Consider the following 25,497-nt stretch of genomic DNA (forward strand, 5'->3'; position numbering starts at 1 on the left):
CTCACTCTCTTTCCTGCAGATGAAAACCAGCTGAGAACAATGGGTTACGACAAAACGCCTGACATTATCCTGGAGGTTCCAGTTGGTTAGTATTTACATCACAAATGGCAGGATTCTATTAGATCTGAACTTTGCTGCTGAGCCCAGATAGATCCTTTTTTCCTTTTGGTCAAATATGATTACGGCATTGTCAGATTTTTGTCACGTTAACATGAGCTTTCATTGTATCGTAGGTCAGTTTCTGGGGGTGGGGGGGAGGGGGGGGGATTACATTTAAAGTCAATTCCGCAAAGAAAATGTCACTTGTCCCTTCTGGATCTTGCACATGTGAGTTTTTGTTTTGTTTTTTTATTGTTCTGACTGGCTGTGCGTTTGTGTTTGTGTAAAGCCGTGGAGGGCCACATTGTGCACTGGATTGAGAGCAAAGCCTCGTTCGGAGACGACCACAGCCATCGAACCTACCTCAACGAGCAGTTCTGGAGCTACTGGAACAGGTAACTGATGAAGAAAAGTCCCATCTCTCCTCACTTTACCTTCTTTTCTCTCTACAACTAACTACATCTGAAACAACAGTCGTCAATCTGCCATTCTCTCCATTATGAATACAGCTCATATCTCTGTCCGACCGCAGTAAAAGCCACTTCCTCCCTGGCACAGGCCGCACTAACCCCACACTTCCACCTGTTACTGTTCTGCGCCTCGCATCACACCACTTCCACTCGAGAACACACTTCTCATACACTCTGTCTGGCTCGGCCACTCGTCCACTCTCTCGCTGTCGGCGCCTTTTCACGGCCCAAAACGACCAGCCGGCGAGCGTGATTGTTCTCCAGAGTGCCGACATTGTTTGGGAAGGGAAGTGGGGAAATAGATGATTAATTCTTTGCAACATGAGAACCTTTCTACAGTAACATTTTAGAAGCTTTATCAGTAAGTTTTTGTCTAATTATCACGGTATCTGGTACCTTTGTGGCATAGCGGTGAAACATTTACGTGATCGAACACCACGACCACAAAGCTTAATCACATATAGATCTCATTTCAGGTCATGTAATCTGGTAGGGAGACATTCTTTATTTGTATCCAGGCACAAAGAGACGGGGCTGGGCTGGGGTGGGGGTGTTGAATCGCCGCGGTTCCCTGACTGCACTCAGCTGTGACGGTCGGCTGACACATCAGCAGATCTCCAGCAATGTCCAATAACCAGACACCGTCCAGGCTTCAGAGACACTAAAGTCTTCACTTTGCTCTTCTTCTGTCTTTCCATTACTGCTCTGTTGGCCATTCTGCACATGAGGTTTACAAGGTCAAGATCAGGTTTCTACAGCTACAACTCGGTTTGATGTATGGTCTTTAATTGTGTGGATTGAACTAAAACAAGCATGTGATCATCTGCCTTTCAAAGAGATTAGAGGTTAAAGAGTTCTCTACAAACAAACCTCAACCTCATGTGACAGGAATTATTATCAAATCTAAGCAATCGTCTGGTTTTCAGGGAGGACGACTCATTTAATCTCGTCAATCTAATCAATGAGCACTTGAGGTCAGGAGGTCAGAAGTCTTTTATTTTTGCAGTGTATTGTTATTCGGAAACGGCCCATTTACAGAAGGAGAATTATTGGATATTTGTGTTAATATAGTTGAAGCCTCATTAAATGCCTGTAAGACAACTGGTGACATAAAACCACAACAATGTAACAGTGAGCTCACATGATTAGCACGAGATGAGATCGGCATGTAGATCAAATATCTAAGTAAATATTTCACTCTTAGCCAGGGTGTGTGTGCGCGTGTGTGTGTGTGTGTGTTCTTAAGGTTGGATGGAACATTTGACATTAATCTCTGCTCGGCCTTCCTGCTTGTGATATTATTTTACAGTAGGTCAATATGTCAGAATGCTAAACAGGCTGATTGGACGGCGAGGGTTCGTCTGAGCCTTTGATAGCTGCCCACGGGTGTCTTTCATTGATATTCACTGGGGCAGCCCTGTCTAAGTGCATTAAGGAACTGACAAAGTAGATCCCATCATGTCAGCCAAGCCGCCCGGTCAGATAAACACTGTCGTGTCAAAAAAAAAAAAGGAAAAAATGTCAGTCCCTTCAGACTCTACCTTTTCCAGCACCCTTGTAATTTTTAATTGACATTTACTGCTGACATTTTCAAATGTGCCTCATCTTTCTCTTGTTAGACCTTATGCATTCTGAGGCATGTGTGTGTGTGTGTGGGCGCATCTGTGTGTGTGTATTTGTGTGTAAAGTTGAAAGCAGCGTTTTCAGGGTCGGGTCTTTGTAGCCGCAGAAACCTAAACTGGTAGAGAAAGACGTGGACGAGAGAGTGATGGGGTGACATCATCCTGCCGTCACTCCTCATCAGCCCGTTTCCTTTAATGAGGCAGGTCCTGCGGCGTTGATGTTCGGGGTGTTTGGTCATTTCTTCATTCCTCAAAATCAGATTTCAGCGCTCGGCCCCAAACCTTTTGGTTTCCTATTTGACCGCTGTTGGAATGGCACAGCGGTGTTTGCAATTACTTCATTGCCCCTGATTGACATTTGCAGTGATTTGCTTATTTTTCATGGATTCCCTCTTTGCTTTAACTGAACTGCCTCACCCATAGCTCGTGTTAATTGTTCATGGTTTGCCCTGGAGCTTTGCAGAGTGAGCAACGGGGACGTGTTTTCGTAGAAGGAAAGAAAAAAAACATAACTAATTTTCCCTCCAAAGCCCTCACCAACTGCATTTATCATCCAAACAATAGTCTTGCCAACACACTAACCCCATAATGAACCCCTCTTCAGTGGAGTGAGGGGTAATGACGCTTCACCTACAATGCTCCCAAGAAAAAAGAGAGAGAGGGGGGAAAAAAACGAGGAGAAAAACGGTCTTGTGCAGAATCAAACGGCGTGTTCAGGCCCAGTGCCTGGATGAGATGGCGAAGCAGCAGCTATCGGTGTCTTCTAGCCATCAATCTTAGCTGGTGGCGTTCCAGAGGCAGCGAGCCCTCTGCTCTGACGGATGTTCAGATAATTGAGTTATCCATCTCGCCCAACTATCAGAGTTGCATAAAAATTATTCACCTGCTGGTGAATATTAAACACATAATGAGCCTCTTGTGTGTTTTAGGAGAAGTGGGTGAAGTTAAACACAGCATGTAATGAAATATAGATCCTGGCATGGCACCACCTTAACTGCCCCTCTCTGATTGTGGTGTGCTTAAATCAATTATGGTTGGCAAAGTCGTTCCTATAACTCAAGCTGCAGTAACTGATGTTCCTGCTCTTGTATTTATCTGATGATTTCAGCTCACCGCCGTCTGTATGAAGGATCTTTTTCAGATAATAACACCTGATTTTTTTTACCCTTAAAGTCTTATGATGCCTTTTCCAGAATTATTTTTGATTTGGTCGTCTTGGTTGATGTCACGCCATCATGCACAGCAAATCTTTATTCACTTAATATGCTCTTGTCACTCTGCGGAGTCCTTTTAAAAGTGGTTTATCTAGACGGCCGGACAAAAGAAAGAGGGAATGTGTTGATCCATGATGGATGGATATGTAGATGGATCCGTGGATCATTGATTTGTCGTCGTTGAGTGTGTTTTCACAGCTCGCTCCCAAAAAAAAACACTGAGGAATCACGAACAATCAAAACATTAACAGCAAAGCGCTCACATCAGAGCAGGAACACAGACAAAAAGGCTTCCTCTTAATCTGACGTACACTCGCCTTTTGTGTTCCCTGTGTGGGAATGTCTCATCTTTGCTTCTTTCACAGTCTGACAGCATCTCGTCTCGTCTCACAGGAAAAAAAAAGAAAACCTTAAAGTCCATCCATTCATTATTCATTTGTCAGATTATGAGGGATGGTTGTGGCCTTTAATTGCCCTCAGTGCAGCAGTTGTGCGGGACAAAAGAATCAATGAGGTAAATCAGAATATACTGTTTATTACAAGATAGATTTTGCACGGCATTATGACGCATTAAAAGGGTAAACATGGAGTTAAATAGATTCACTCATTCTCCTCTTGCTGCCCCCCCTTCTTGTGTCCCAACCCAAGACAATGGCCCTGCCTGTGTGGAAATGAGCATTGTAGCCCCCCGCCCCCCTCACCCCCTCCCAAAGTAAATCAGCTGTGAGATTTGTAAACTGCAAACGTGTCAGAGTTGAAAATGTGAGCTCTCTTAATGGAGGCTTGAAAAGGTTAGATCTGATAAAAGGCTGTCAGCTGTCCGCAAAAAAATGATTTATAGCGATATAATGGGACAGTATGCCTCATTTCTCCCTCATAGAAATGGGGGTGAAGACTTCAGAGTTTGCTGTTATACATCATCCGGCTTGACCATTGGGAGGTTTTTGCGGAGGTTGGAACGTTCAACTGTGTCTTATGTGCCCTTCTTTTTGTTTTGAACCTTTTTTTTGCAAGTGGTACAGTGTCAGATTTTAGGTGATATACATCCTCCACTAATTACCAAAGGGAACATTCTGTTACTCCAAAAGCAGCGTATCGATCTCCATTCAAGTCCGATTTGTGCAGACGAGTTTGATGCGAGTCCTTTGTTCTCCTGATATATGTAATGGAAGTAAAAACCTGCAATTAATGAGGAAGTAATGATTCTCCAGACCCTCCCCTCCTCCCCCCTCCCCCCTCCAAGCCATTCTTCCAACATTACTAATCTGCTGGCGGACACATTGGCAAAGGAAAAGACAGAAAGTTGATTTATTTGATGTTTTATATTAGTTGACACAGCTGCAGTCGGACATCCTCGAGTTCTTTTCGTCAACTTTTTCCAATTACGTCTGGAGCTGCGCGCTGTTGGGTTTTTTGCGTCTCGAGATTGCATTGTAATTCTGTTATAATCTCACAGCACTCACTCCCGTCCGCCTTGACATGAAATTAATTTTTTCCGATGCGAGATATTGCACGTCGCTGCTCTTTTTTTAATAGACATGTCCATCATTCTTTGTTGAACTTCCGTAATGCCAGGAATGCTTACTTAATGCCGTGTAATGACTCCCTCTTCTCCAGATTGCGCCTTTATCTCCGATTCTACCGTTAGATCCCTCGATTTACAGATTATTTGCTTTCGTGTGTAAGCCTGGTTGTGTTTGTCTTGTTTTAATATTTACACTATGTAATTATGGGATGTTTGCTCACATGTACAAACACTCACATGTGTGTATCCGGCCTCTACGGGCCCGTTGCTCGCAAACAACAAGGTTAGTCGGGTAAGATTTGATAGCTTGAGCCTCTGCGGCAGTGGGGGGAGGGTTGGGGGGCCGTCACAGAGCTGGAGCAGATATAGGGAATGTCACCTGAGAGACGGGCACCCAGGGGCCTCGGCTGATCCAACGAGGCCGGACATCACGGGGGTTGGTGCCTGAGGAATGGGAGCCGTAGCTTCTGAGGCGACGATGCGACACCTCTAAGACCTGTGCCCCACCCATAGCTCACCTCACACTCCTGTCACGGACGAGCACCACAAAAGAACGGGAAACGAAAAATGGACTTTGATGGTCAAAACCACCTCTCTGTCTCAAGTTATCGTGAATTTTTTTGCAAGGAAATACAAGTCGGAGCTTAATTTACCTTTATTTTGTGACTGCAAAAACATCAGCCTGTGACGTGGCCTTCCTCCTGTTTCTCATGTTCTGGATACCCCATGCTGTGCAGGAACGTGGCCTCTTTTATTGTTTCCTTTGTTATGACATCCTCTGGTAGAATATTCCGAAGCTTAAAAAAATAGTCACCCACAATGGCCGGCTGGTTCCTTTAGGGCTTTGCTTGTTTGTTTTAGGGCACATCCACACACACACACACACACACACACACATCCACACACACACACACACACATCCACACGCACACACACACACACACACACACACACACACACACACACACACAAAGTGCAGCGCCGGCCTCCCCCCAAACAAACCAAAGCAACCCGGTATACTGATGGCAAACGTCAAAAGCGGGCTCAGGATTTCATGCGTTTTAAAGATGCAGGTTTAGGTGCATTGTTGCAGGCGTCTGGGGTGTAATCCTCACTCTCAGGTCTGCGGCAGCTTCAGGATTTAGCTCCGGTTAAGCCTCCGTGTCCCCTTATTTATTTTAGTGAGGTTATGCGTGTGTGCGGGATCCAAATTTGTCATTTAACATTGTAAGTGTAAGAGCTTTGATACGGCCCCCTATGTGTGTGTGTGTGTGTGTGTGTGTATATAAATGAACTATAGCCTCCACCCTGTCTGTTTGCCTGTGACACTGTTCGACGGAGACCAAATCGTGTCTATGCGATGAATTCCTGCTTCGCTATGGAACCTCATAACACGACCAACTTGCATTTTTTTCGTCAGCTTTGACAATATACCTCATCAGACCACCGCCACCCCTCCCCCCTCCCTCGCTTTTCTTTTTTTTTCCTTTTTTTCCCCCCTCCACGGTGACCTTCTGGGTTTTTATTCCAGGAAGAAGTCGGCAGCATTTGTCATCCGCGTGAGATCCTGTCTGGAGGCGCAGTGGGCAAGGATTAGAGCGGCTCTTTGTAAAAAAGAAAAAAGTAAATCTAACAGGAGGATTTCGAAGGCTGCAGAGGGGTTTCAAAACACACATACACACACACACACACACACACACACACACAGGTCCCTGACCCCCCACCCTCCCAAAAGGCATTCAGGTCCACGTTAGGCCCTAAATGTGACAGGAGAGCTGCATTGCTCTTTTCCCAGCACAAAGATAGAGCAGACAAATAGTTTTCGCATGCCATCCAACACACAAGCAAGGCCTGCGTGCGCTACAAACACACACTACACACACTTCACACACTGCACACGTACACAGACACAAAGCTACTTTAAGTTCACCTTCACTTCTATCTTCATTTGTGTCTTAAACCTCTCAGACCAGCGGGATGAAAGAGGTCAGGAGCATTTGGACGATCCCTCCAAATATTCCTGTTTTGAATGGGAACAATCCGCTCTTTTGTTCTTCTGTCGGACATTTTGTTGCATAGAGTGACATCAGGTGTGGAGAGAGAAAGCTTTTATCTCACACGGATGCGACCAGAATGCATATTTTAGTTCTGGCCGCGCAGCTTCATGACCTGGCAAGTGTTAGAGGGCTTTTTGGAGGATTACTTTTTCCCTGCGATTACTTCCTTTTCTTGATTTATTGATTTTTCCTAGGCTGAACGTGACCTCACTCACGCTCAAATCGCTTTTAGATGTCGCCCGTCGTTAATAATCGTAAAATAACTCGAAACAAATTCATAGTTACCTGATTAGCAATGCGTCACCTGCTTTCTCGGGACTTACAAAGACGGCTGAGGCTCGTTCCGTTTCTATTTGCGGACCGCGCGACAAATCCCATACATTCTACGGGGGAACGACAGCCGAGGAAACAATGCTTCATATTTCTGCCGGTGTGTTTAAAGAGCGGCCCTGTGTGTAGCAGATAATACGCTGGTACTCGCGCTGTGCCGAGGCCCATCAGTCAGCGTGTGGAGCTGGTCGCTTGTGATAAGTGGTTCCTTATAGATAACCCAGACAGTGGGCTTCTTTTTATAGGCCCGCTGCCCCTCATGTAACCTTGTTTTCCTGCACCCTTGTTTATTTTCTCTTCGCTTTTTTTTTTTCACCTTCAGACTCTCCTGCGTGTCAAGATTTGAAGTGTTGAATGAGTTTTTTGTTTATCTGGAACACCGTGCATAAGTACACACACACACACACACATACACGTACTGTTGTATCCTGCTTGTGTGTATGGACAACAGGAGTGTTTTGTTGATTCTATATAGGGGGGAAAAAAAGCTTTAATAATCAATTTCCTTTGTTTGAACTCTTGATAAATCACAATAACAGCCTGAAAATCCCAAAGTTACAATGCAAACGTGTCATTAAAATACCAAATCAGCTGTATCTGTGTTTGTACCATAGTCAGTAACATCAAATCCACAGATACTGTTTTAAATTTGTTTGTCATCTTGAAGAAATGTTCCTGGTTTCATTCATGTTGTGGCCTTTTCCGTCGTTGTTTGCTCTCTCTGGAATAACAACGGAATGTGGTTTGAATTGTTTTGTTTTACTCTCATATCCTCGCTGGTACCTCCCGGCTTTTTTTTTGTCTGTTGTGATTGATGCGCCATAAGTCGGCGAATTTGCACAGCAGATGAAGACGTTAGCCCGGCCGTTCTTTTGCTTTATATTTATTAATTCACTCCTGTTTTTTTGTCCTCGCCAGACGCACTGAAAGAGATACAAAATACATCAAGAGTCTTTCCTCACCGGCCTGGCATTTGTTAAAGAGCTTCGTCAGGACCCCTTCCCAGCCCCCCCACCCCCATCTTTGTTCCCAGGCCACCCCCTCCCTCTCTCTCTCTCTCTCTCCTCGCCGTCTCTGGTTTGAGTTTCTCGTCTCTCGGCGGTCTGATTGCCTGATAGCTTAAACATCTCTGCCCTGCCTCTCCGTTAGTGGGAGTGTGTAATCAAAGACACATGACGAGCTCCCCGTGGTGTCCAGGCGCTGACCTTCTGATTTCGCTCATCAATTGCCGGTGAGCCCTAATGTGCAAGATCTATCAGGTCACTGGGATTCGTTCTCCCAAACCTCTGCCAGGTCTAGAAATGATCCCATAAAAAGGTGTTCTGGCCCTGGAACCCTTTCGTAAATCTCTTTCGAATACGTAATCGCTAATATTTCCTTCCTTTCTTGTGTTCATAATGTTTTTCCTTCTTCTTCTTTTACTCTATTTCGTGCTATAAGTGAGGACCACAGAGTAACGATACGAGTAACGATACGATCCAGATTCCACCGCCGCGTCCGCCGTCGACGCAACGTTTCATCACAGGCGGGCAGTTGAAACATGGGGGGGGGCGATACCCAATCCTTCCTTTTCGGAACCGATTCGAGATAAAGCTCGGGCGTACATTTCCCAACAAAGTGAAATATAAACTCGGAGCCCCCCCGCCGCTTTGAACGGCTGCCACGGAGACGTCGGGCCTAATCCGTTTCTCATTTTGTAGCCATATCTCTATCAGTTGGCGCGTTCTCACCGTTCAAAACCCGGAATCGGCCTCTTCGATGACGGCCCGCGATGTTTTAACCATCGGCTCTCGTGTGTGTTTCTTTTTTGGTGTGTGTGTGTCGGCGTGTCACGGGGGTTAGGAAGCGCAAAAGGGGGCCGAATAGAGCCGTCTGGTGAAAGGCCTCTGATAGAAAGTGCCACTTCAATTTGAGCACAGCTGCGGCTAAGCCCGGCCTGGCTCACTGTCCGGCCCTCCGACACTTCACATTCTCTTCTCTCCCCGCCTGGAATGGATGTGAAAACTATTAACTTCAGACGGAGTTTGTGTTTTTTTTTCCCCTTCTTTTTCCTGAGGCCTGTCCCTTTCTGTTCCCTCCCCTTTTATTATGCTCCTTGCTTATCTTCATCTTGTTTTGTCAGGACTCAGGATAGACGCAGATTGAGTTTGCTTCCCTCTCTTCTCTCCTCTCTCCCTTTAGTTGCTCAACGTCAATTTCAAAACATAAATGATTGAATGAACTCTTATTTTGTAAACTCTTTCCTTATTACACGTCCATCTTCAGACTACACCTCTTCTAATTTGGTGATGAGGGGTTTTAACAGTTTGAGGAACTCTATCCCTGGAGCTGCTGACAGTCCTCAGCCCCCCTTGAGTCCCTGCTAAAGACGGAGCTTGCGGTCAGAGTAAAGACTACTGGCTCTGTTTTGGGTAATCATTGCGGTTTGGATTAGAACGGAGGATAAATTCTTTGAATAATGATCACAAAACATTTTGCTTCAGCTGCCCGGGCGAAACAAAACACGCCATGAGTATAACTTTCAACTACTTTTTACTACTTTTTTTTTTTTTTGCCCGTCGTGTTGTTTTCAAATTGCAGTGCTGAGTTCGTGGGAAACTTGACTGCGAGGTTACCTGCGCCCCTGCAAAGTGATTACGACCACGGGAATGTTTTTGCAGTTAGTTGAAATATTACTAACCTTGTCAAATGTCGTTTAGAATGAGAAGGCAAACATATTTTCATCAGGGTGTTTTATTTTTTCTCAAACAGCGACTCTGGGAGAACGGGGTCAGCTAATTGCAAACGTTTGATGTCATGTTTGGTCTCCCTCTCTGTTTTGATGCGTCTCTCTCTCTTGCTCTCTCTCTTGCTCTCTCTCTTTGTCTCACACACACACTTTGTCAATTGAAAAAGCACCAAAAAGGTCTCAGAGTTCTCCTCTGTGCACTCTTCATAAAGACTTTCCTTCCCCGCCCTGTCGGCCCTCCTCTCCACTTCGACCTCCTCACCCCTCCCTGCATGCATCACTTCAGATCATCCACTCCACAGACACACACACACACACACACACACACACACACACACACACACACACACACACACGGCTAAATCCTCTCTAATTCCTGCATCTCATTCGTAATTCTCTGAATGTACGAGTATGTACGTAAGGGAGTCACTTCTCCCTCTAGGCTCCATCTCTTAGTCCGCCTGCCTAAGTTTAGAGCTCAGATACGTGCAAAGCTCTCCCATCAGACCTCTTCTGTTCTTATAATTGCTGTTTTAACTGCAGCAGAGGGGGGTGGCGGCGTGTATACATTGTAAATTGTGTTTGACAAGGTGGGGTTAGCGGTTTTGTCGTGGCTTGTCTTTAGTTATTACTCATACTTCCTCCTGCCATAGATAAGGTCTGCCGGTGAACGCACCAAGGTGAGCGCTGGCGCAGGGCCCTTATCGCCAGCATTGATTTAGGGCAAGAACCCAGTGACAGAGGTCATTGTGCAGTAAAGCCATCCATCATTCAGGTTTGATTTCTGCTCAGGCCTGTCTCCAAGTTGTCTACACGTAGGCAGGCAGGCAGGCAGGCGGGAGGCCACGGGAGGGTTAAAGCGGTGGGAGGTGCGATGTGGATGTGGTATGCGCGGAGCACTGAGTAATGCGGTGTACAGTGAGTTAGGAGATGAAGAGATTGAAGCGTTTTAAGGCAGGATTGTGATTTGTTTCCCCTTTTTTCCCTCCTTTAATTAATGTATGGATGCATGCTGTTAATTTCACATTTCAAGGTTGTTTTCGCTTTACGTTGGTGTCATAATTTTGCTTCAAGCTCTGAATTCCTTCCACCCGGCAGCTCGGTGGAAACTGACTTTCCACAGTTTATTCTGCCACTTAATTCTCCACGTGTTCCAGAGATTTTTCAGGGTATATATTTGAAACGCTCACATTTTCCACTTTTTAAAATTCAAGGTAGCTCTCAGCCTGTGGTAAATAAATTTACAATCATAAACACAGGAGATGAGTGTTTTCCCCTGTGCAGGGCTGTTTTTTCAGATGTCTGAAGATGGGTATTTATTGCTGTTAATGTTGTTCATGGCCTTCACGGCTAGACTTGTAACTTTTGGCTTAAATGTTGTATTTATCCTGGCATCAAATTGAGGAACTCATACTTTTAAATATGCTGTGAGTCACAGTATTGATTTGTCATGTAGGTTATTTATTGCAGTTTTTCCCTCGACTTTCTGCTTTAAAGTTGGACGCCGGCTGAGATTCTCCCGCAGCGGTTTGTAATGTAAAATGGCCGTGCTGAGTCCTGAGGGGGAGATGTGTTCCCGTCCAACCTGAAGATCCTTTTTTTAGTTGAGCTGGAGCAGCAGCAGCAGCAGCAGCAGCTCCCTCAGCGTGGCGGTGCTCCTCACTCCAACCTCTCAGAAGATAACCTAAGCAGCTAATTACACTTCACTCTGTAATCAAATCCTTGTCAGCTTGTCAGAGAACCTGGATTTGTGTGGTGGATTTCTGTTAAATACAAGGGCAGCTTAAACATTTTTATGGTTCTCTCTTCAAATTAAAGTTCCTTTTTACCCCAAATCCCCTCTAAAATGTGTCATATCCCATTACACAAATTTGGATATGGTAAATTAGTGTGCAGAGTGCTTACGCCGTGAATATTTTCTACTTTTTGTGCTGTGTGCAGAGGGTTAGCTTGCTGGGGGTTGGGGGCCGTCTTTAAGTCTAAAAAGTTGTCTTGAATTTTCTCCCCTCGGAAGATGATGTGTTTTTGCAATTCAAATATTTGCTCATTCTCCTCTCCATTGCAAAGCTCCCTTTGAAGAGGAAGAGTTCTATCAGGACCAATGACAGTGTGAGTGTGCAGCGTGACAGCGCAAGAGGCAGCGCCGGACTATTTCTAACTGCATATTTAAATAGCAGAGAAATTCAAAATCAAAAATGTATGCAAATGACGGCATGTTTTGCATGCTGATATATTTTTCTGATTTGGCTCTTGCATATTCAGGTGGTGTTCAGCGCGCGTCTGGCTTTAGCAACATTAATCAGAATTACTTCACGCCATCGCCACATTTTTGATCTCCTTTCTAAACAAATATTTTTTAGAGGGGGGTTTGGGGAGGCAGATTAACTTTGGATGAAAGTTAATGTTTTTAGAGTGGATTTTCAGCCACAGACGTATTTTAGTCCCTTTGGCTTTTGAAAATGTGTCAGGAGCAAAAACCTCCACGTACCTGCCGGTGTTTAGATTTCACACAGCTACATTTATATCACATTATATGCTGGATTTGTAATTTTGTAACGTAATTTTTCGTCGTATTCATCCCATGCACCCAGATGCTGTGTTGCTTTCAAGCGCGCAACAACAAATCTAAAGCACTAAATACGAGACCACGGCCCTCGTGCTCTCCTTAAGGTATATAAAATATAAAATAATTAATTGAATTGTCATCTGTATGAGCAGCTCTTGCACTCTGCACCCTATAATTCCAACCTCTTTCTCCCTCTTCCCCTCGCTACATTTTTTTGCCATTTTTTTTTTCTAAACAGCAATTAATCTCATTTTTAGTCCAATTTCCAGCCCTCTGCTGGAGTCGGAGCGAGTCCCCTGTTTTGTTCCTATTTGGCTTGGTTCCTCTGCATAGTCATTAAGGGCCCAATTAATGTCACCCTTTAGCTGAAGAGTGCTCATTTTTATTGGGGAGCTGACAGTCGCCGCCATGAGTGCTGCAGTGTAATATGCATTAATTGCCCCGTAACACTGGTAATTACCAGTTCTTCAAGCCTCTCAGTAAACTGTCATGCCCAGACACGACTGCTTTGAAATAGATTACTCATTAGGGAAACCTGCCCTGTTTTCCAATGGGGGCTCGCTGGGTTGGCATAAAGACGAAAAAAAAAAAAAATCTGGTGCTTGAACAAATAGTTGCCAAGAGCAATTTCCTATTACAACTTCCCAGTGACGGCTTTTCCCTTTCTTTCCTCCGTCCTTTCTTCTCCCCTCCTCAAATCGCATCCCGGCTATCAGCGGAGCTAAGATGTTGGAGTTAGAGGTCCGTCACAGATCTCGCTGATCGCTGCCGGTTTGTCTTCTTGTCTTCTTGACTCAGGATACTGCTTTGATTTTAACCGAATTCTTTGCTACTTTGCAAATTGCCCCAAACGTCCAGAGAATGTGTAAATTAAAGCCATTGAGGGTGTTTGTTGCTTGATGCGTGAGGCGTTTAAGGCCTCCTCTCGTTAACACCGAGGCCGGTCGTTAAGAATCCTTGCTCAAATATTGATCCCGAACCTTTTCAAACACTCAACTGTGGTTCCTAAAATGTTTCTCGTGTGCTCTGAGGTAAAAGGAGTCGATAGCGAGGGTAAATAGATGAATTTAAAGAAACGGTTAGAGGACAAAAGCCTGGGGATGTAGCGTGGGTGTCACCGTTGTACCGCGATAAGATACTGCAAAGTGGAGACCAAATCAAACAATGTTACCTATCGCACATCCTCTGCAGAGAGGTGTTGGCTTGTTTAGTCACACTAGAAACAATATTTAGTTTTCACCACAGCTTGGTAAATACTCTACGTGTGCAGCGGGCAGCTTTCTCTCCTCCTACTTCTTCCTCTCTTTCTTTTCTACTTTTTCTTTTTGTAAAGCACATTTGTGTCATTATCCATTTACCATAGCTGGGAAAAGAACAGAATGTGAAGACCAAGGAAAAGCCTCTGCACACACACACACACACCCACACACACACACACACACACACACACGCACGGAGCTTCACAAAGGTGCAGCTTTTGTTTTATCTCCCTCATAGCACCTGCTTCAGGCAATCTGCTCCCGCTCGTCTCAAATGAATTTTGTCACGGCCTTTCAGATTCTCAGCCGGCGATGTGCTAATGAAAGGAGATGGTACAATTTGAACTGACCAGGTAGCGGCCAGCAGTGCACAGCTGAGAGAGCCGGGGGGACGAGGGCGGGGACGGGGGAAGGGGGACGAGCCCCGCCTTCAAAACAAAAGACGAGCCAACCGTCCACTGATACATCCATTACCCTTCTCATTAATACCCTCCAGACCTTGGCGTGTGTGGGTGTGTGTGCGCGTCTGCGTGCGTTTATCTGTTTGTGTTGGTCGAGCACTTATCGAATTGTTTATGACAGGCCTAATTGGGCTAATTGAAGACATTAAGATTACCTGTCAGCTGTGTGTATCCAGACTCCCTTTCTGTCTGACAACTCCTGACAAGTGAGGGACCCCGTAGCATCCGTCATGATGGAGCCTTCCCCGGCCGTAATAGGGACAATGGGGGCCACTCTAATTTGATGTGGACAGCCTTAGCTGTGCGTATCAGCCTCACTCTGTTTGTGTGTGTGTGTGTGTGTGTGTGTGTGTGTGTGTGTATGTGTGTGTGGGTTAAGTATAAAGAGAGAGTTGGGGCTCTGCGCTCGGCCAGACTAATGGAGTCCCCTTTGGCAATCTGACAAAGTGATGAGGCAGTTTGAAGGGGTGGGGGGAGTGAAAGGAGGCCTTCAAGTGTTTAAGGACATGAGAGAATGTGCTCGGGGTGACGGCCTTCGCCGCGTGAGTGACAAGCGAGAGGAGCGCAGACATCTGTGTGTCCATGTCAGTGTGTGTGTGTGTGGATGGCCCGTGCCGTCCTATCGGGGACAACCCAAAGTTTCTGAAGAGGAGAAGGACGGAAATGTGTCCACAGGCCCCGTTTCAGGTAATAGAGGCTTGTGTTGAGCTAGTTATTGCAGATAAAGAGCACATCAGAGACATAACACTCCAGTGCAATTTGTATATTATCATTAAAGGAATTGTTGCTATGGAAACAAGTGTTAGCTTTTTCAAGGTGTAGATATTTGTAGAGTGCTGTCGTATCTTCTGGAGGAATGTGTCTCTGCATATCTGTATCAGCGATTACCCCCCTCTTCTTCTTCTTCTTCTTCTTCTTCTTCCTTTTCTTCTTCCTCCTCCTCTTCACCCACTCCTCTTCTTCTGTGTGTGGCATTGTGTGGGGCTTTGCAGTGTCATCGCCGTGACAGATCAACGCTGTCAGGCCGGGAGATCCCTCTGTTTGTTTTCTCTACTCGGAAAGGGGTTAAACTGTCAAGTTGACAACTCACGAGACCCTTAGACTCTGCCCTGCTGCCTCCCCCCCTCCCTCCATCCCCCCTGTCCACCTTCATCCCCAAACGAGTGAAAATCAATACCAGATTGCCTGAGGACCACTGTTTGGTGTGGGCTTGACCCCTAGATGTCCCCCTCTCTGCTTCTTTCATTACATGTAGCCCAGTATTTAACTTCCAGCCTGATCCCTCGCCTAATTAGTTTCGATAAGCTCAGAGTCTCTCTCTCCCTCGCTCTCTCTCTCTCACACACACACACTCGCCACAAGCCCACATGGACACTTGCTTCTTCGCCGCCCCTGTTTGAAGGGACACTCAGGGCTGGGACTAATAAAAAGAAGACAATTCCCAACATGCACACACGCGGAAGCTGTCGGCGGTTGTTGATGTGGGATAACTGTTTTGTTTGCGTAGCAGATTTATAAAAACGACAATGAAAATTAGATTTGCACCCCAGATCAAGAGTGGAAACACTAGTGTGGGTGGGGTAAGGGGGGGGGGCTGTGTTGTATAAAGCTAATGGTGCTCTTGTGGCCCTGTTACCAAGACTACATCCTCTCTTCTGTGCCTTTGTAGGAGGGCGTCTCAAAGTCAAATTTGGTTTTAATGTTTGTTGATGATGTTGGATTCTTTTCAATCGCTTCTAATGCTCATTCTAAAGGCTAATAACTGGATTTTACCAACACATATCCCCAAGCTTCAATAGTTTTTCTGCTGTGTGCTGGAGGTCTAATATGTGTGTGCTTGTGTGTGTGAGTCTGAACGTACCACCCACATGTCCAGGTGCCGCCACTGCGCCGGCCACTGACAAGCCCCAACGACATGTCGACCCCCCCCCCCCCCCCCCCCCGGGGCTAAAATTACCCTCAGGAATGTAAACAGACTGCCGAGTAAGCACACGGCTTTTCTGTGGCCCTTCGCCTGTGTCCGTCTCTAAATGTGACCCCCCCCAAAAAAAAAAAAAAAACTGGGACAGTTCCATTTTGGAATCAGAGGCCAAGGTTGATGGTTAGAATACCATAACTTTGGCATTGGCTGTTCTAGTTAGCAGGCTCTGATATTCTTTGTCTGCTTTCCGCTGGTGATAATCACCCCGGCAACCAGAAAATACCCTTCCTCCCCTTCCTCTTCCTCCTCCTTGTATCTCTTTCTCCCTCCCCAGTTTTCATTTTAGTAGACAGATTTTGGCTTTCACACCGATTCATTAGGTGCGCTGGGTAGCTGTGAGTCTGGGTGAAGAAGTTCACCGGGCCAGGCGCTGACATGTTGATTTAGTGGTGGTAACACGACTGCACTTCCAAAGGTGCTGACTTGGACGAAAGCCAGGCCTCTTTTTCTCCCAGGGAGACATTAGAGGCCGCGCTCTAATTTTGGGGCAGGGGGTTCTACCCGCGGATGCCGAGGCCAGTGGGCCCTTACACAACAAACATTCACACCTGCCTCTCCGTGCACGCCTATTGATTCAGCTCTGACTGAAGTAGAAGCTGGATTTGAAAGATTGTGTCAGAAGGAGAACGTATGGAGATCATCAATGGCTTTTGCAGAATGGAAAATGAAGAGAATATGTTGGAAATATGCGGTTGAAGTTTGTAAAACATCACCGGAAAATGAAAATCCTCCCTGCGAAATCAAAATATGTTTAAAATCATTGCTTTTGTATTCGTATTCATAATGAAATTCTTATGATTGGTGTTTACTTTGTGAAGTGTCTGGCTGCATTACGTTGCTGCTCAGGGATATTTGTGTTTTGCGGGTGCTGTTTCATGTATGCGTGCATGTTGGACATTTATACGCGCCATAGCATAACAAGACGTGGAAGACAAACACGTATCCCAGGCACACATCCTATGACCTCACGTATAAACACCGTATCATATACACGCACGTACACATGTATACTGTTCACTCTGCTGGACACATCAGTGGTGCAGGCGCCCGGTCAGGCTGCGGCGGCGGCGGCGGCCCGAGCCAGGGCCAGATAGGGTTACAGTACAAACTGTTGTTGATTAGGGCCGCGGCTGTAGCGGGGGGGATCATCCTAAATTGAAAACACATTAGCAGGCAGGGTTAAGGGCAGGATTAGGACCAGTGCTGCGCCGAGCCAAGAACTGGCAACAGACACAAAATGGCCGTCTCTCTCCCCCGCTCCTTTTTGACTGCGTTTCTTCCCCCCAGAGACAGGTGGTAATTATCAGCCGGGGCTGCTGGGAGTTCACAATAACAGGTTAAAGGAGCATGTATCCCCCTGACGCCGAGGCCGTCCTCTCTCTCTCCGTCTTTGCAGAGCCTCCCAGCCCCCAAGCCTGCGCGCCGGCCACCGCGGGGGAGCTTCCTGTCTCCAAGTAGAACATACAGACACGGGGACTCATCAAAGGCCACAGGGACTCTCTGGACACATCTCCAAATTAGCTCTGCGGCTTGTGTTTGGCTTTGGGGCCTAATAAGCCTCATCTGATATCAGTGAACGGCTCAGAGAATTGTTTATTTTTCCGATTAGATCTAATCAAAGGCAGGTCATAATGTGTAAACCACGCATTTGAAATCCATATATAAACACACAGACATGATTATTCCCTGCTACAGCACTTACAAAGCTGGAATTTAATAATACCAGTATCAAGTGTTAATGAATACCCACTCAGTGTGCCATAACTGAGGAGATCAAGCCATTTCCATGATGTAGAGGGTCATTAGAAGAGGAGGGGAGTCACTATCTGGGAAAGGATCAGCTGAGCTCTGACTGTGTGAGTGTTAACCCCTATACGCCGAGGGAATCAAGTACAGACCGAAGGAGTGTGTGTCCCGCCTGGAAGTCCCGTATGTGTCCTCCATAAGCTCCGTCTCCACAGAAACGCACATTGTTCTGGTCCCACGGTGAAGTTGTTTTGTTGTATCCACTGTTTGGACCCAGTTCTGAACATTAAACAGACGGAGGCCAGTCCAGACCACACCTTGTTTGGTTTCGCTCCACATCCAAAGCAGACCGGAGTGTGTCAAAGCGCGTTGGACCGTGACGCCGTAGATCTGAGCCGGGGGAGCAGCGCGCATTATACACACAATGCACACTCGTCCCTCCAGATATGTGTTGCTAATGTGGTAGGCGACATGCTCAGTTAAGGGACTTAACGAGTTCCAAACACTGATTATGGCTCCTTCCCCCCTCTGGGTCGGAGATGTTTGGGAACGAAGGGATCTTAACTAGAACCAAATGGCGGCCGCCGCCGCCGCCGCCCCTCCCTCGCTCCCTCCTCTCACAGAATCACACGTTAGCTGCTTATCAATACAGCTGATTGATGCGGCGTAGGGTCCGTTCAGATTGTGTGCGTCAAGTGATTAGATTTTAAGGTGGTGCAAGAGGGTGATAGGGGTCAAAGAATGTGATAATGAGTAAGAGGCAGATAAAGAAGGCAGAGGTCTCATAGGTGGTCCTAAAGAATATAAAGGCTTAAACATCTGTTCTTCTTCTATCTAAATGTATAGATTATATTCATCATGATCACAACCATCCAACCCTATAACATGTGATCATAGTGTGAGGATGTAATTATTTATATATAAAGTCGTTTTATGAGTTTGGAGTATTTTTGGTTCAAGTTCAGACCGACCAATGTTGTGATGGTCAGAGCGTCCTGCCTCCGAGGCGGTTGCTACGGTGACCAGATAAAGCGTGGTAATCCCTCCTTAATCTCCGCGATCACATTTGGCCTCTTGCCCCGTAAATTAGCTCTTACCTCTAAATACGCCTCACACACACACACACACACAACGTGACCTTCCTTCGTGTCAGCCGTCCCAAATCCTACGTTACACACACACACACACACACATCAAACACAATCACAACCTCCAACGGTGACATATCGGGACGAAATCCCGTCGTCGTCCCCATCACGTTCCGTTTCCATACCTCATGGACAGAAAGCGTAAAAATGTCCAGGAGAATTACACCTGGAGGAAGATGTTTTATTCTTTGTTGCCTTCTCGTCCCCTTTAATCACAGCCGCTTGTGTAGGTTTGGGCGTCTCATTTAACGCCAGATCGTCCGCCGCCAGCGCCGCCTGGCCTCATGTTTGCGTTTTACATACCTGAGTCGAATTGGAAGTTCTGCTCGGCCATAAAGCGGAAAGCAGGAGGCGGCGGAGGAGGAAAGGGAGAGAGACAGAGAGAGAGAGAGAGAGAGAGAGAGGCTTCTATTCTTAGCTCCAGCCACGTTAATAACTTGTCTGGAAGAGGTTAATACTTCCATTCAACTGCTGTTATTTATGGACAGTAAGGATGTAGAGTTTTGTAGCAAGGGATTATTTACCTCCCCGGTTGAGGACGTCCCCCCTCTGGGCGCCGTCGGCCTTTAAATATCTTATTTGTGTGCACGGGGAGGCCGCGTTATCAGGGCCGTCTTCATCGTCCGGGGGTCGGCTGATTTGCCTCGCTTAGGCCGCTGGAAATACCTGGGTTTGATATGAAGCCACCAGCTGGAGGGCGACATCATGTGACACCCACACACACAGACATCACACACACACACACACACAAGCACGTTTTGACCCTATTAGAGCAGGGCTTTGGCTGTGTACACACTTTTTTCTTCCCGTCGTCTTCTTCCTCTGTACCTCTCACCTCATTCATCGCTGTACTTTCCGTCTCAGAAGAAGTTCAGCAGGTTCCATACCTGTATTTCATGGCGCAGAGAGCCGGAGTGAGTAAAGCTAATGTTTGGCAGCGCTTTAGTGGCCCTACCTTGTGACCTGATGTATGGGACGGCCAAAACAAAGAGGTCTTTGTGGGGAGACCTGGGAGACGGCGGGTTCACCGTCAGGTAGAGGCTTATGCTGTCTAAATCACCGGCGGGGGCGTTTGTTTAAAATGGGCCTGTGTGGTATGTAAAACCGAATGAGAGCGTTTCCAAAAGTCCAGCGCAGATTCGTCTTGATTTTTATTGATAATTCATCATGTGGCGTAATGTGTTTTGGCAGAGCCGCTCGGGCCGGGGAGCGTAAGAGAAGCTTTTTCTCACCCAACCTAGCAGATCAAATTAACCCTGATCTGTGTGTTTCGGCGCAAATGTTAAACGCCGGGTTTGTGGCCCATCTGACCTCGGTTTGCTCAGAGGCACGAGGGCAGAAATCAACTCAACTCGGCGGGGGGAAATAAGTTTGCACGTTCTTGGGTTACAGTTTGCATTCGCAGTCGTTTATTTAGCTGTCTGTGTGTGTGTGTGTGTGTGTGTGTGTGTGTGTACATCCAGCCGCTCGCATTGTGTCAGCGTTGGCAGCGCGGTTGGCCATGTGTGTGTCTGTGTGTGTGAGTGTGTGTGGGGGCCGACGCTAATAACACTCTCTCTTCTCTATTTGAGTCTTTTTTGTTCCCCCAGTGCCTCGCTCTCATTAAGCTGCCTGTAGTAAGCTGCTTGGCACCTGCTTTAAAAGCCGCCACCACCCGCTCATTAACACTAACAGACAGCGTGGCTGGCAGCCGTAGTCCACGCCCCGGCTCGTCAAGCCGCTCCACCGCCACACCACCGCCCCTCGCCCCAAATTAGCTAGGGCTTTTTTTTTTTCTTTTTTAGGTTTTTCTTTTTTTAACAAACAATTTCACCAACTCGTTACGCAGTTAGGTGTTTATTGGAAGATGGGTGACTGACTACGGCTTCGATGGCGGTGGTGGCGGCAGTGGTGGTGGCGAGGGGGAGGAAGGGGGGGGGGGGGGTCTGAGCATCAGGTTAAGACGAGCCAGCCCGCGTAATCATCCGCAATTATCCGTACAAAATCCAAGCCTGGGCTCTCTCTCGACACGTTAGGACACAGCTTCAGAGAGCCTCGTATAGGAGCATATAGGCTGTGGCAGCTTTATAATTACTCCCCCCCCCCTCCCCTCACCCCCACACACACACACACACACACACACACACACTCACCCCCCCGGCTGTCTGGATGCAACTTTTCCTCGGGAATCTCACACTGCAGCTATCGGACTCAGCCTTGGCCCCCTGACCCCCCCCCCCCCCCCCCCCCCCCCCCCTCACTGTTATTGTTTCTACCCCCCCTCTCTCTCTCCCGTCCCTCCCGTCCCTCCCGTCTCTGATTCTTTACCTCAAGGTCCCCGCTGTATTGACTTGTATTAATTCTGAGTGGGATTCAAAGTCCATTTATTTTCTTTACAGTATGGAGAGGCCTTGGTCACACGGCTCCCCTGTGTTTATAATTTTGCTTGTTTCAATTTGTGCTTGGCCTCCCCTGACGGAGCCCAGACATGATGTATCGCACGCCGCTGCCTTATCTGTTGATGTACAGTTTTAACCTTTTCAGAAGGTTGCCTCTGCACTCTCTCTCTCCCCCTCTCCCCCCCCCCCCTCTCCTCTTCCTGGCTCACCTCCCCTCGTCCAGAGAGAGAGAGAGCGCGGCGCGGCGGCTGAATTAAAAAAGAAGAGCATAACCGCCCCCCCCCCTTCTTTCTCTTTTTCCCGACTAATGTAAATGTTTAGGTTTAGTTTCCATAACATTTCCATATTAAGAGTTGGCGGCCATGTGCGGCGACGGACCACGGAAATGATGAGAGAGGAAAAGGGGGCTTGAGACAGAGGCAGAGCTCCGTGTGTGTGTGTGTGTGTGTGTGTGTGTGTGTGACATTGTGGTGAACTTGCAGTGTGCATCTGCAGGCTCTCTCCAGGGCTGTTAGCTTTGGCCTGTTTGCTCATAGATACAGCGCCGTAAATCACACGCTGTAAAACCTAGAATGCGAGATGGGGTGCAGGAGCATGTACTGCTGTAAGGGCCTCTCCAACTCTGTGTGTGAGTGTTTTTGTGTGTGTGTGTGTGTGTGTGTGTGTGTGTGTGTGTGTGTGTGTGTGTGTGTGTGTGTGTGTGTGTGTGTGTGTGTGTGTGTGTGTGTGTGTGTGTGAGGAAGAGAAAATGTGTCTGTGTAGTTACATTTTTTGCGCACGTGTATTCTATATGTAGAACATGCGCCGCCTCAAGGCCCCGGCTAACACGCCGCCGCACACACATATAGACGGCACGACGGCGGATTCTTGCGTAACAATCGGTAATTTACGTGGTTAAAATACTTTGAGTCGTAAGGTCAACCATCTTAAATATTTAAAAAAAAAAAAAAAAGGTAATAAATAACAACCACACAAATGACTTCAGACGCCTGTGAGTCAAAGAGCTCCATGAGGTGGGATCTGAACAGGAAATGATTGATCACAACGTGGAGGTTTTACGCGCTTTTACCTGGCCGCCCCATCGGCGAGCTTCCTGTCTGCGTCTCCAGAGGCTCTGAAAAATCGTGGAGCGTCTGGGACCCGAGCGCTGAATCTGCTGTTTGCATGTGTGTATGTGTGTGTGTCTCCGCTCAGAGTTCAACTGTGACATGTCTTTATGCACAGCGGCGAGCATTCAAAAGAATAGGTATGATCTATATGAGGCTGCGGAGGCCGGCGGTGGCTCTTTGGGGCATAATAAATAGCTTGAAAGATGATTTATTGCTTTTTGCGGGGGAGAGAGGAGCGAAATAACGTCGCACATCCCCACCGAGGAGCTTTCCATTTTAATTGTTTCTGCACCTTTCAGGGGACCTTCAGGTGTTCAATAGCAGACTGGGGGGAAAGCGGCAAGAAGATGAAGGAAAAAGCACCTTTGTATTTAAATATTCTGAACGTGACTCCTCCGTGACTTGGCGAGTCATTATTTATAGCTCTTTGAGAACCGAGAGCGCACCGTCGACTGGGCGGCGAGGGGGGGGCCAAGCTGCTTTGGCTGTGGAAGAGAGCGTGAATGAAACAGCTGGACGCTGGCCGGCAGACTCTGCTGCTCTGTTTGGAGTCTGCTGAACTCTGCGTGCTCTCGGGTCTTCCGTCGACAGGTTCCTGAGGCCTCGGCGGAGCTTTGTTATTTCACTGATTATTGTTATTTCGCTGCCATTGTAATGTGATCGAGTGTGTATCGCCCCGTCACAGAGATCTTAATCTCACCGGCGGCGTTTTGTTTGATTCAGCACAAGTTTCCTGGAGGCTGATCAAAGGAACATGCCTCAGCCACCTTATCGCTCATTGATCAACGCCTCCGCTGTTCCATCTTTCTATCTTCTCACTGGCTTATTCCTGCCAATATCACATTCAGAAACGCGCACATTCGCCTTTTGCGTTAGGTCTTATCCAAAGGAAACAGCCCTAAGCGTTTTTCAGGCCCCAATATCACAGCAGCTACGTGACGGATCGATGGCTGCTTCATGGCTCCAGGTGACCGACGCGCTGACAAATGAAAGGTTCAGCTCGGTTTGTTTCTTTGCCCCGCAGGTTCGGCCCCGGCCTCGTCATCTACTGGTACGGCTTCATCGGGGAGCTGGACTGCCAGAGAGACCGAGGGATCCTGCTCAAGGACTGCTTTCCCACGGACATCGTCACCCTTTGCCACGGCAACCAGCAGGAACGGCAAACGCCAGAATCGGGAAAGACGACGTAGAGAAGGAACACGAGACGAGTGTGAGAGAGAGAGAGAGAGAGAGGAGACGAGGGGATGAATGGAAGGAAGGAGGGAGGAAGGAAAAGGGGAGGGGAGGGGGGAGGAACAGAGTTTAACTGCTGGGGGGGGGGTCACTGTACCTAGATCCGGAAGCAATTTGGCTTTCCTGCAGCGAGAAAGACGACTGGCAGAAATCTGCCCTGAACTCCGCCTGACCCTCCGCCCCTCTGTTTCTTTCTATCTCTCTTTATCTTCCCCAGACGCCACACACACACACACACACACACACACACACACACACACACACACACACGATTACTATACACACCGACATTTGCGTATCTCTTGCCAGCGACGCTTCACACTCGTTTGCGAAAAACACTGTCGCCGTCTCGGAGGCGTTGTCCCGCACCGGTTTGTTGGTGCTCCACTCTCTCTCTCTCTCTCTCTCTCTCTCTCTCTCTCTCTCTCTCTCTCTCTCTCTCGCCCGGCCCGTCCTCTGCGTGGCCTCTTGCAGTGGACAGCCCGGGCCAAGGCAGGACATAAGGCCCTTCCTTATCACACCCAAGGCCCTGGCCTTTGTCACTCCTTCCTCCGCCGCTCCACGGGCAGATAAGAGAGGTGCGGTGCAGGGGGCCGGGTGGACGTCTGTCTCTCACCTGCGTCACTCCGTGCCCTCAGTCACTCTCCGCGGGGGTAAACAGGATCATTTCTGATTAAGCTCGGCCCCGCGCTGACCCCTCTTACCTCATGTCATACAGTCTCCGTAAACACCGGCTGACGCACTCACTGTCCGAGTTTTTAATGCCCATTTTGTTTTTAGAGTTTTATTGAAGTTCTACATTTAAGGGTCCTACTGTTGTGGGAATATAATCACAGGAACAGGACGACTCTGGTCCTCAAATGCGTCATGGGATTGTACAAAGTGATTCATGTTAACATTCCTACATTTTATGCTGCAATGATGTACAAACAAATGATGTTCTGAGTTTTTGTATTGATGAATAAATTCCAATTTGCTGTTTTTAATACATTCTTTAGCACTTCCTTAACATAACCCAGGTGAGGGCCTGCAGGTAGATGGAAACACCTGATCTCTATGTAAAGGTGAAAGTGGCTTCCAAACAGCCGTCTGCTGCGCATCTTTACAGCCGCAGTTCCTTTTATGAGCAGATACTAATGGAAGAAACACAGCCGGGGTAGCAGAACCAGAAGTGGACATAAAGTTGAGTGATGGTTTTAGAGGCAGATGTGCGCTGCCTATAGGGGGTCCCTGTCCCGTCTTCCTCTTTACGGCGCCCAGCCCCGATGAGAGGAAAGAAACGGCAAAAAGGTGAAGAACCACGCCAACCGTGTTTTATAAAGAGACAGGGATCATTTTACACACTTGTTGAACCTCCTCACTCAAGTTATTTGTGTTGGCCGCTCACTGATTGCTCGTATCGCCCAGCTGTCAGCACGCAGGCGTCACAGCCGACCATCGGCGCTCGCCTTTTTCCGACAGAAACGTTATCAAAGTGGACCTCAGGTTAAAGACTCAGTGATGGAGTCATAATTCAACTTTTCCTCTGTAAGAATCCCCTTAAACCTGACGCAGTCCAGGTCTATTTCTGG

The 25,497-nt window shown here is 47.4% G+C and overlaps 1 protein-coding gene across 3 annotated transcripts in view; it reads left to right on the forward strand.

The window, feature by feature from the left end:
* cdin1 (CDAN1 interacting nuclease 1) overlaps positions 1-23,983 on the forward strand; it is a 49,916-nt gene extending 25,933 nt beyond the window's left edge. For 2 of the 3 annotated variants that reach the window (XM_076165497.1, XM_076165499.1), the window contains 3 exons: positions 20-85; positions 389-494; positions 23,718-23,982. In XM_076165497.1, the coding sequence (XP_076021612.1) occupies positions 20-85; positions 389-494; positions 23,718-23,883 (338 nt within the window). In that variant the 3' untranslated portion in view covers positions 23,884-23,982. Of the gene's footprint in view, positions 1-19; positions 86-388; positions 495-23,717 lie in introns of all 3 variants that reach the window. The other variant, XM_076165498.1, reaches the window with a different exon arrangement.
* The last annotated feature ends 1,514 nt before the right edge of the window (positions 23,984-25,497 follow it).

This window comes from Genypterus blacodes, unplaced genomic scaffold (assembly GCF_046128005.1).
Source record: "Genypterus blacodes isolate CSIRO-AG114 ecotype Tasmania unplaced genomic scaffold, CSIRO-AGI_Gbla_v1 ptg000147l_1, whole genome shotgun sequence".
Lineage (NCBI taxonomy): Eukaryota > Metazoa > Chordata > Actinopteri > Ophidiiformes > Ophidiidae > Genypterus > Genypterus blacodes.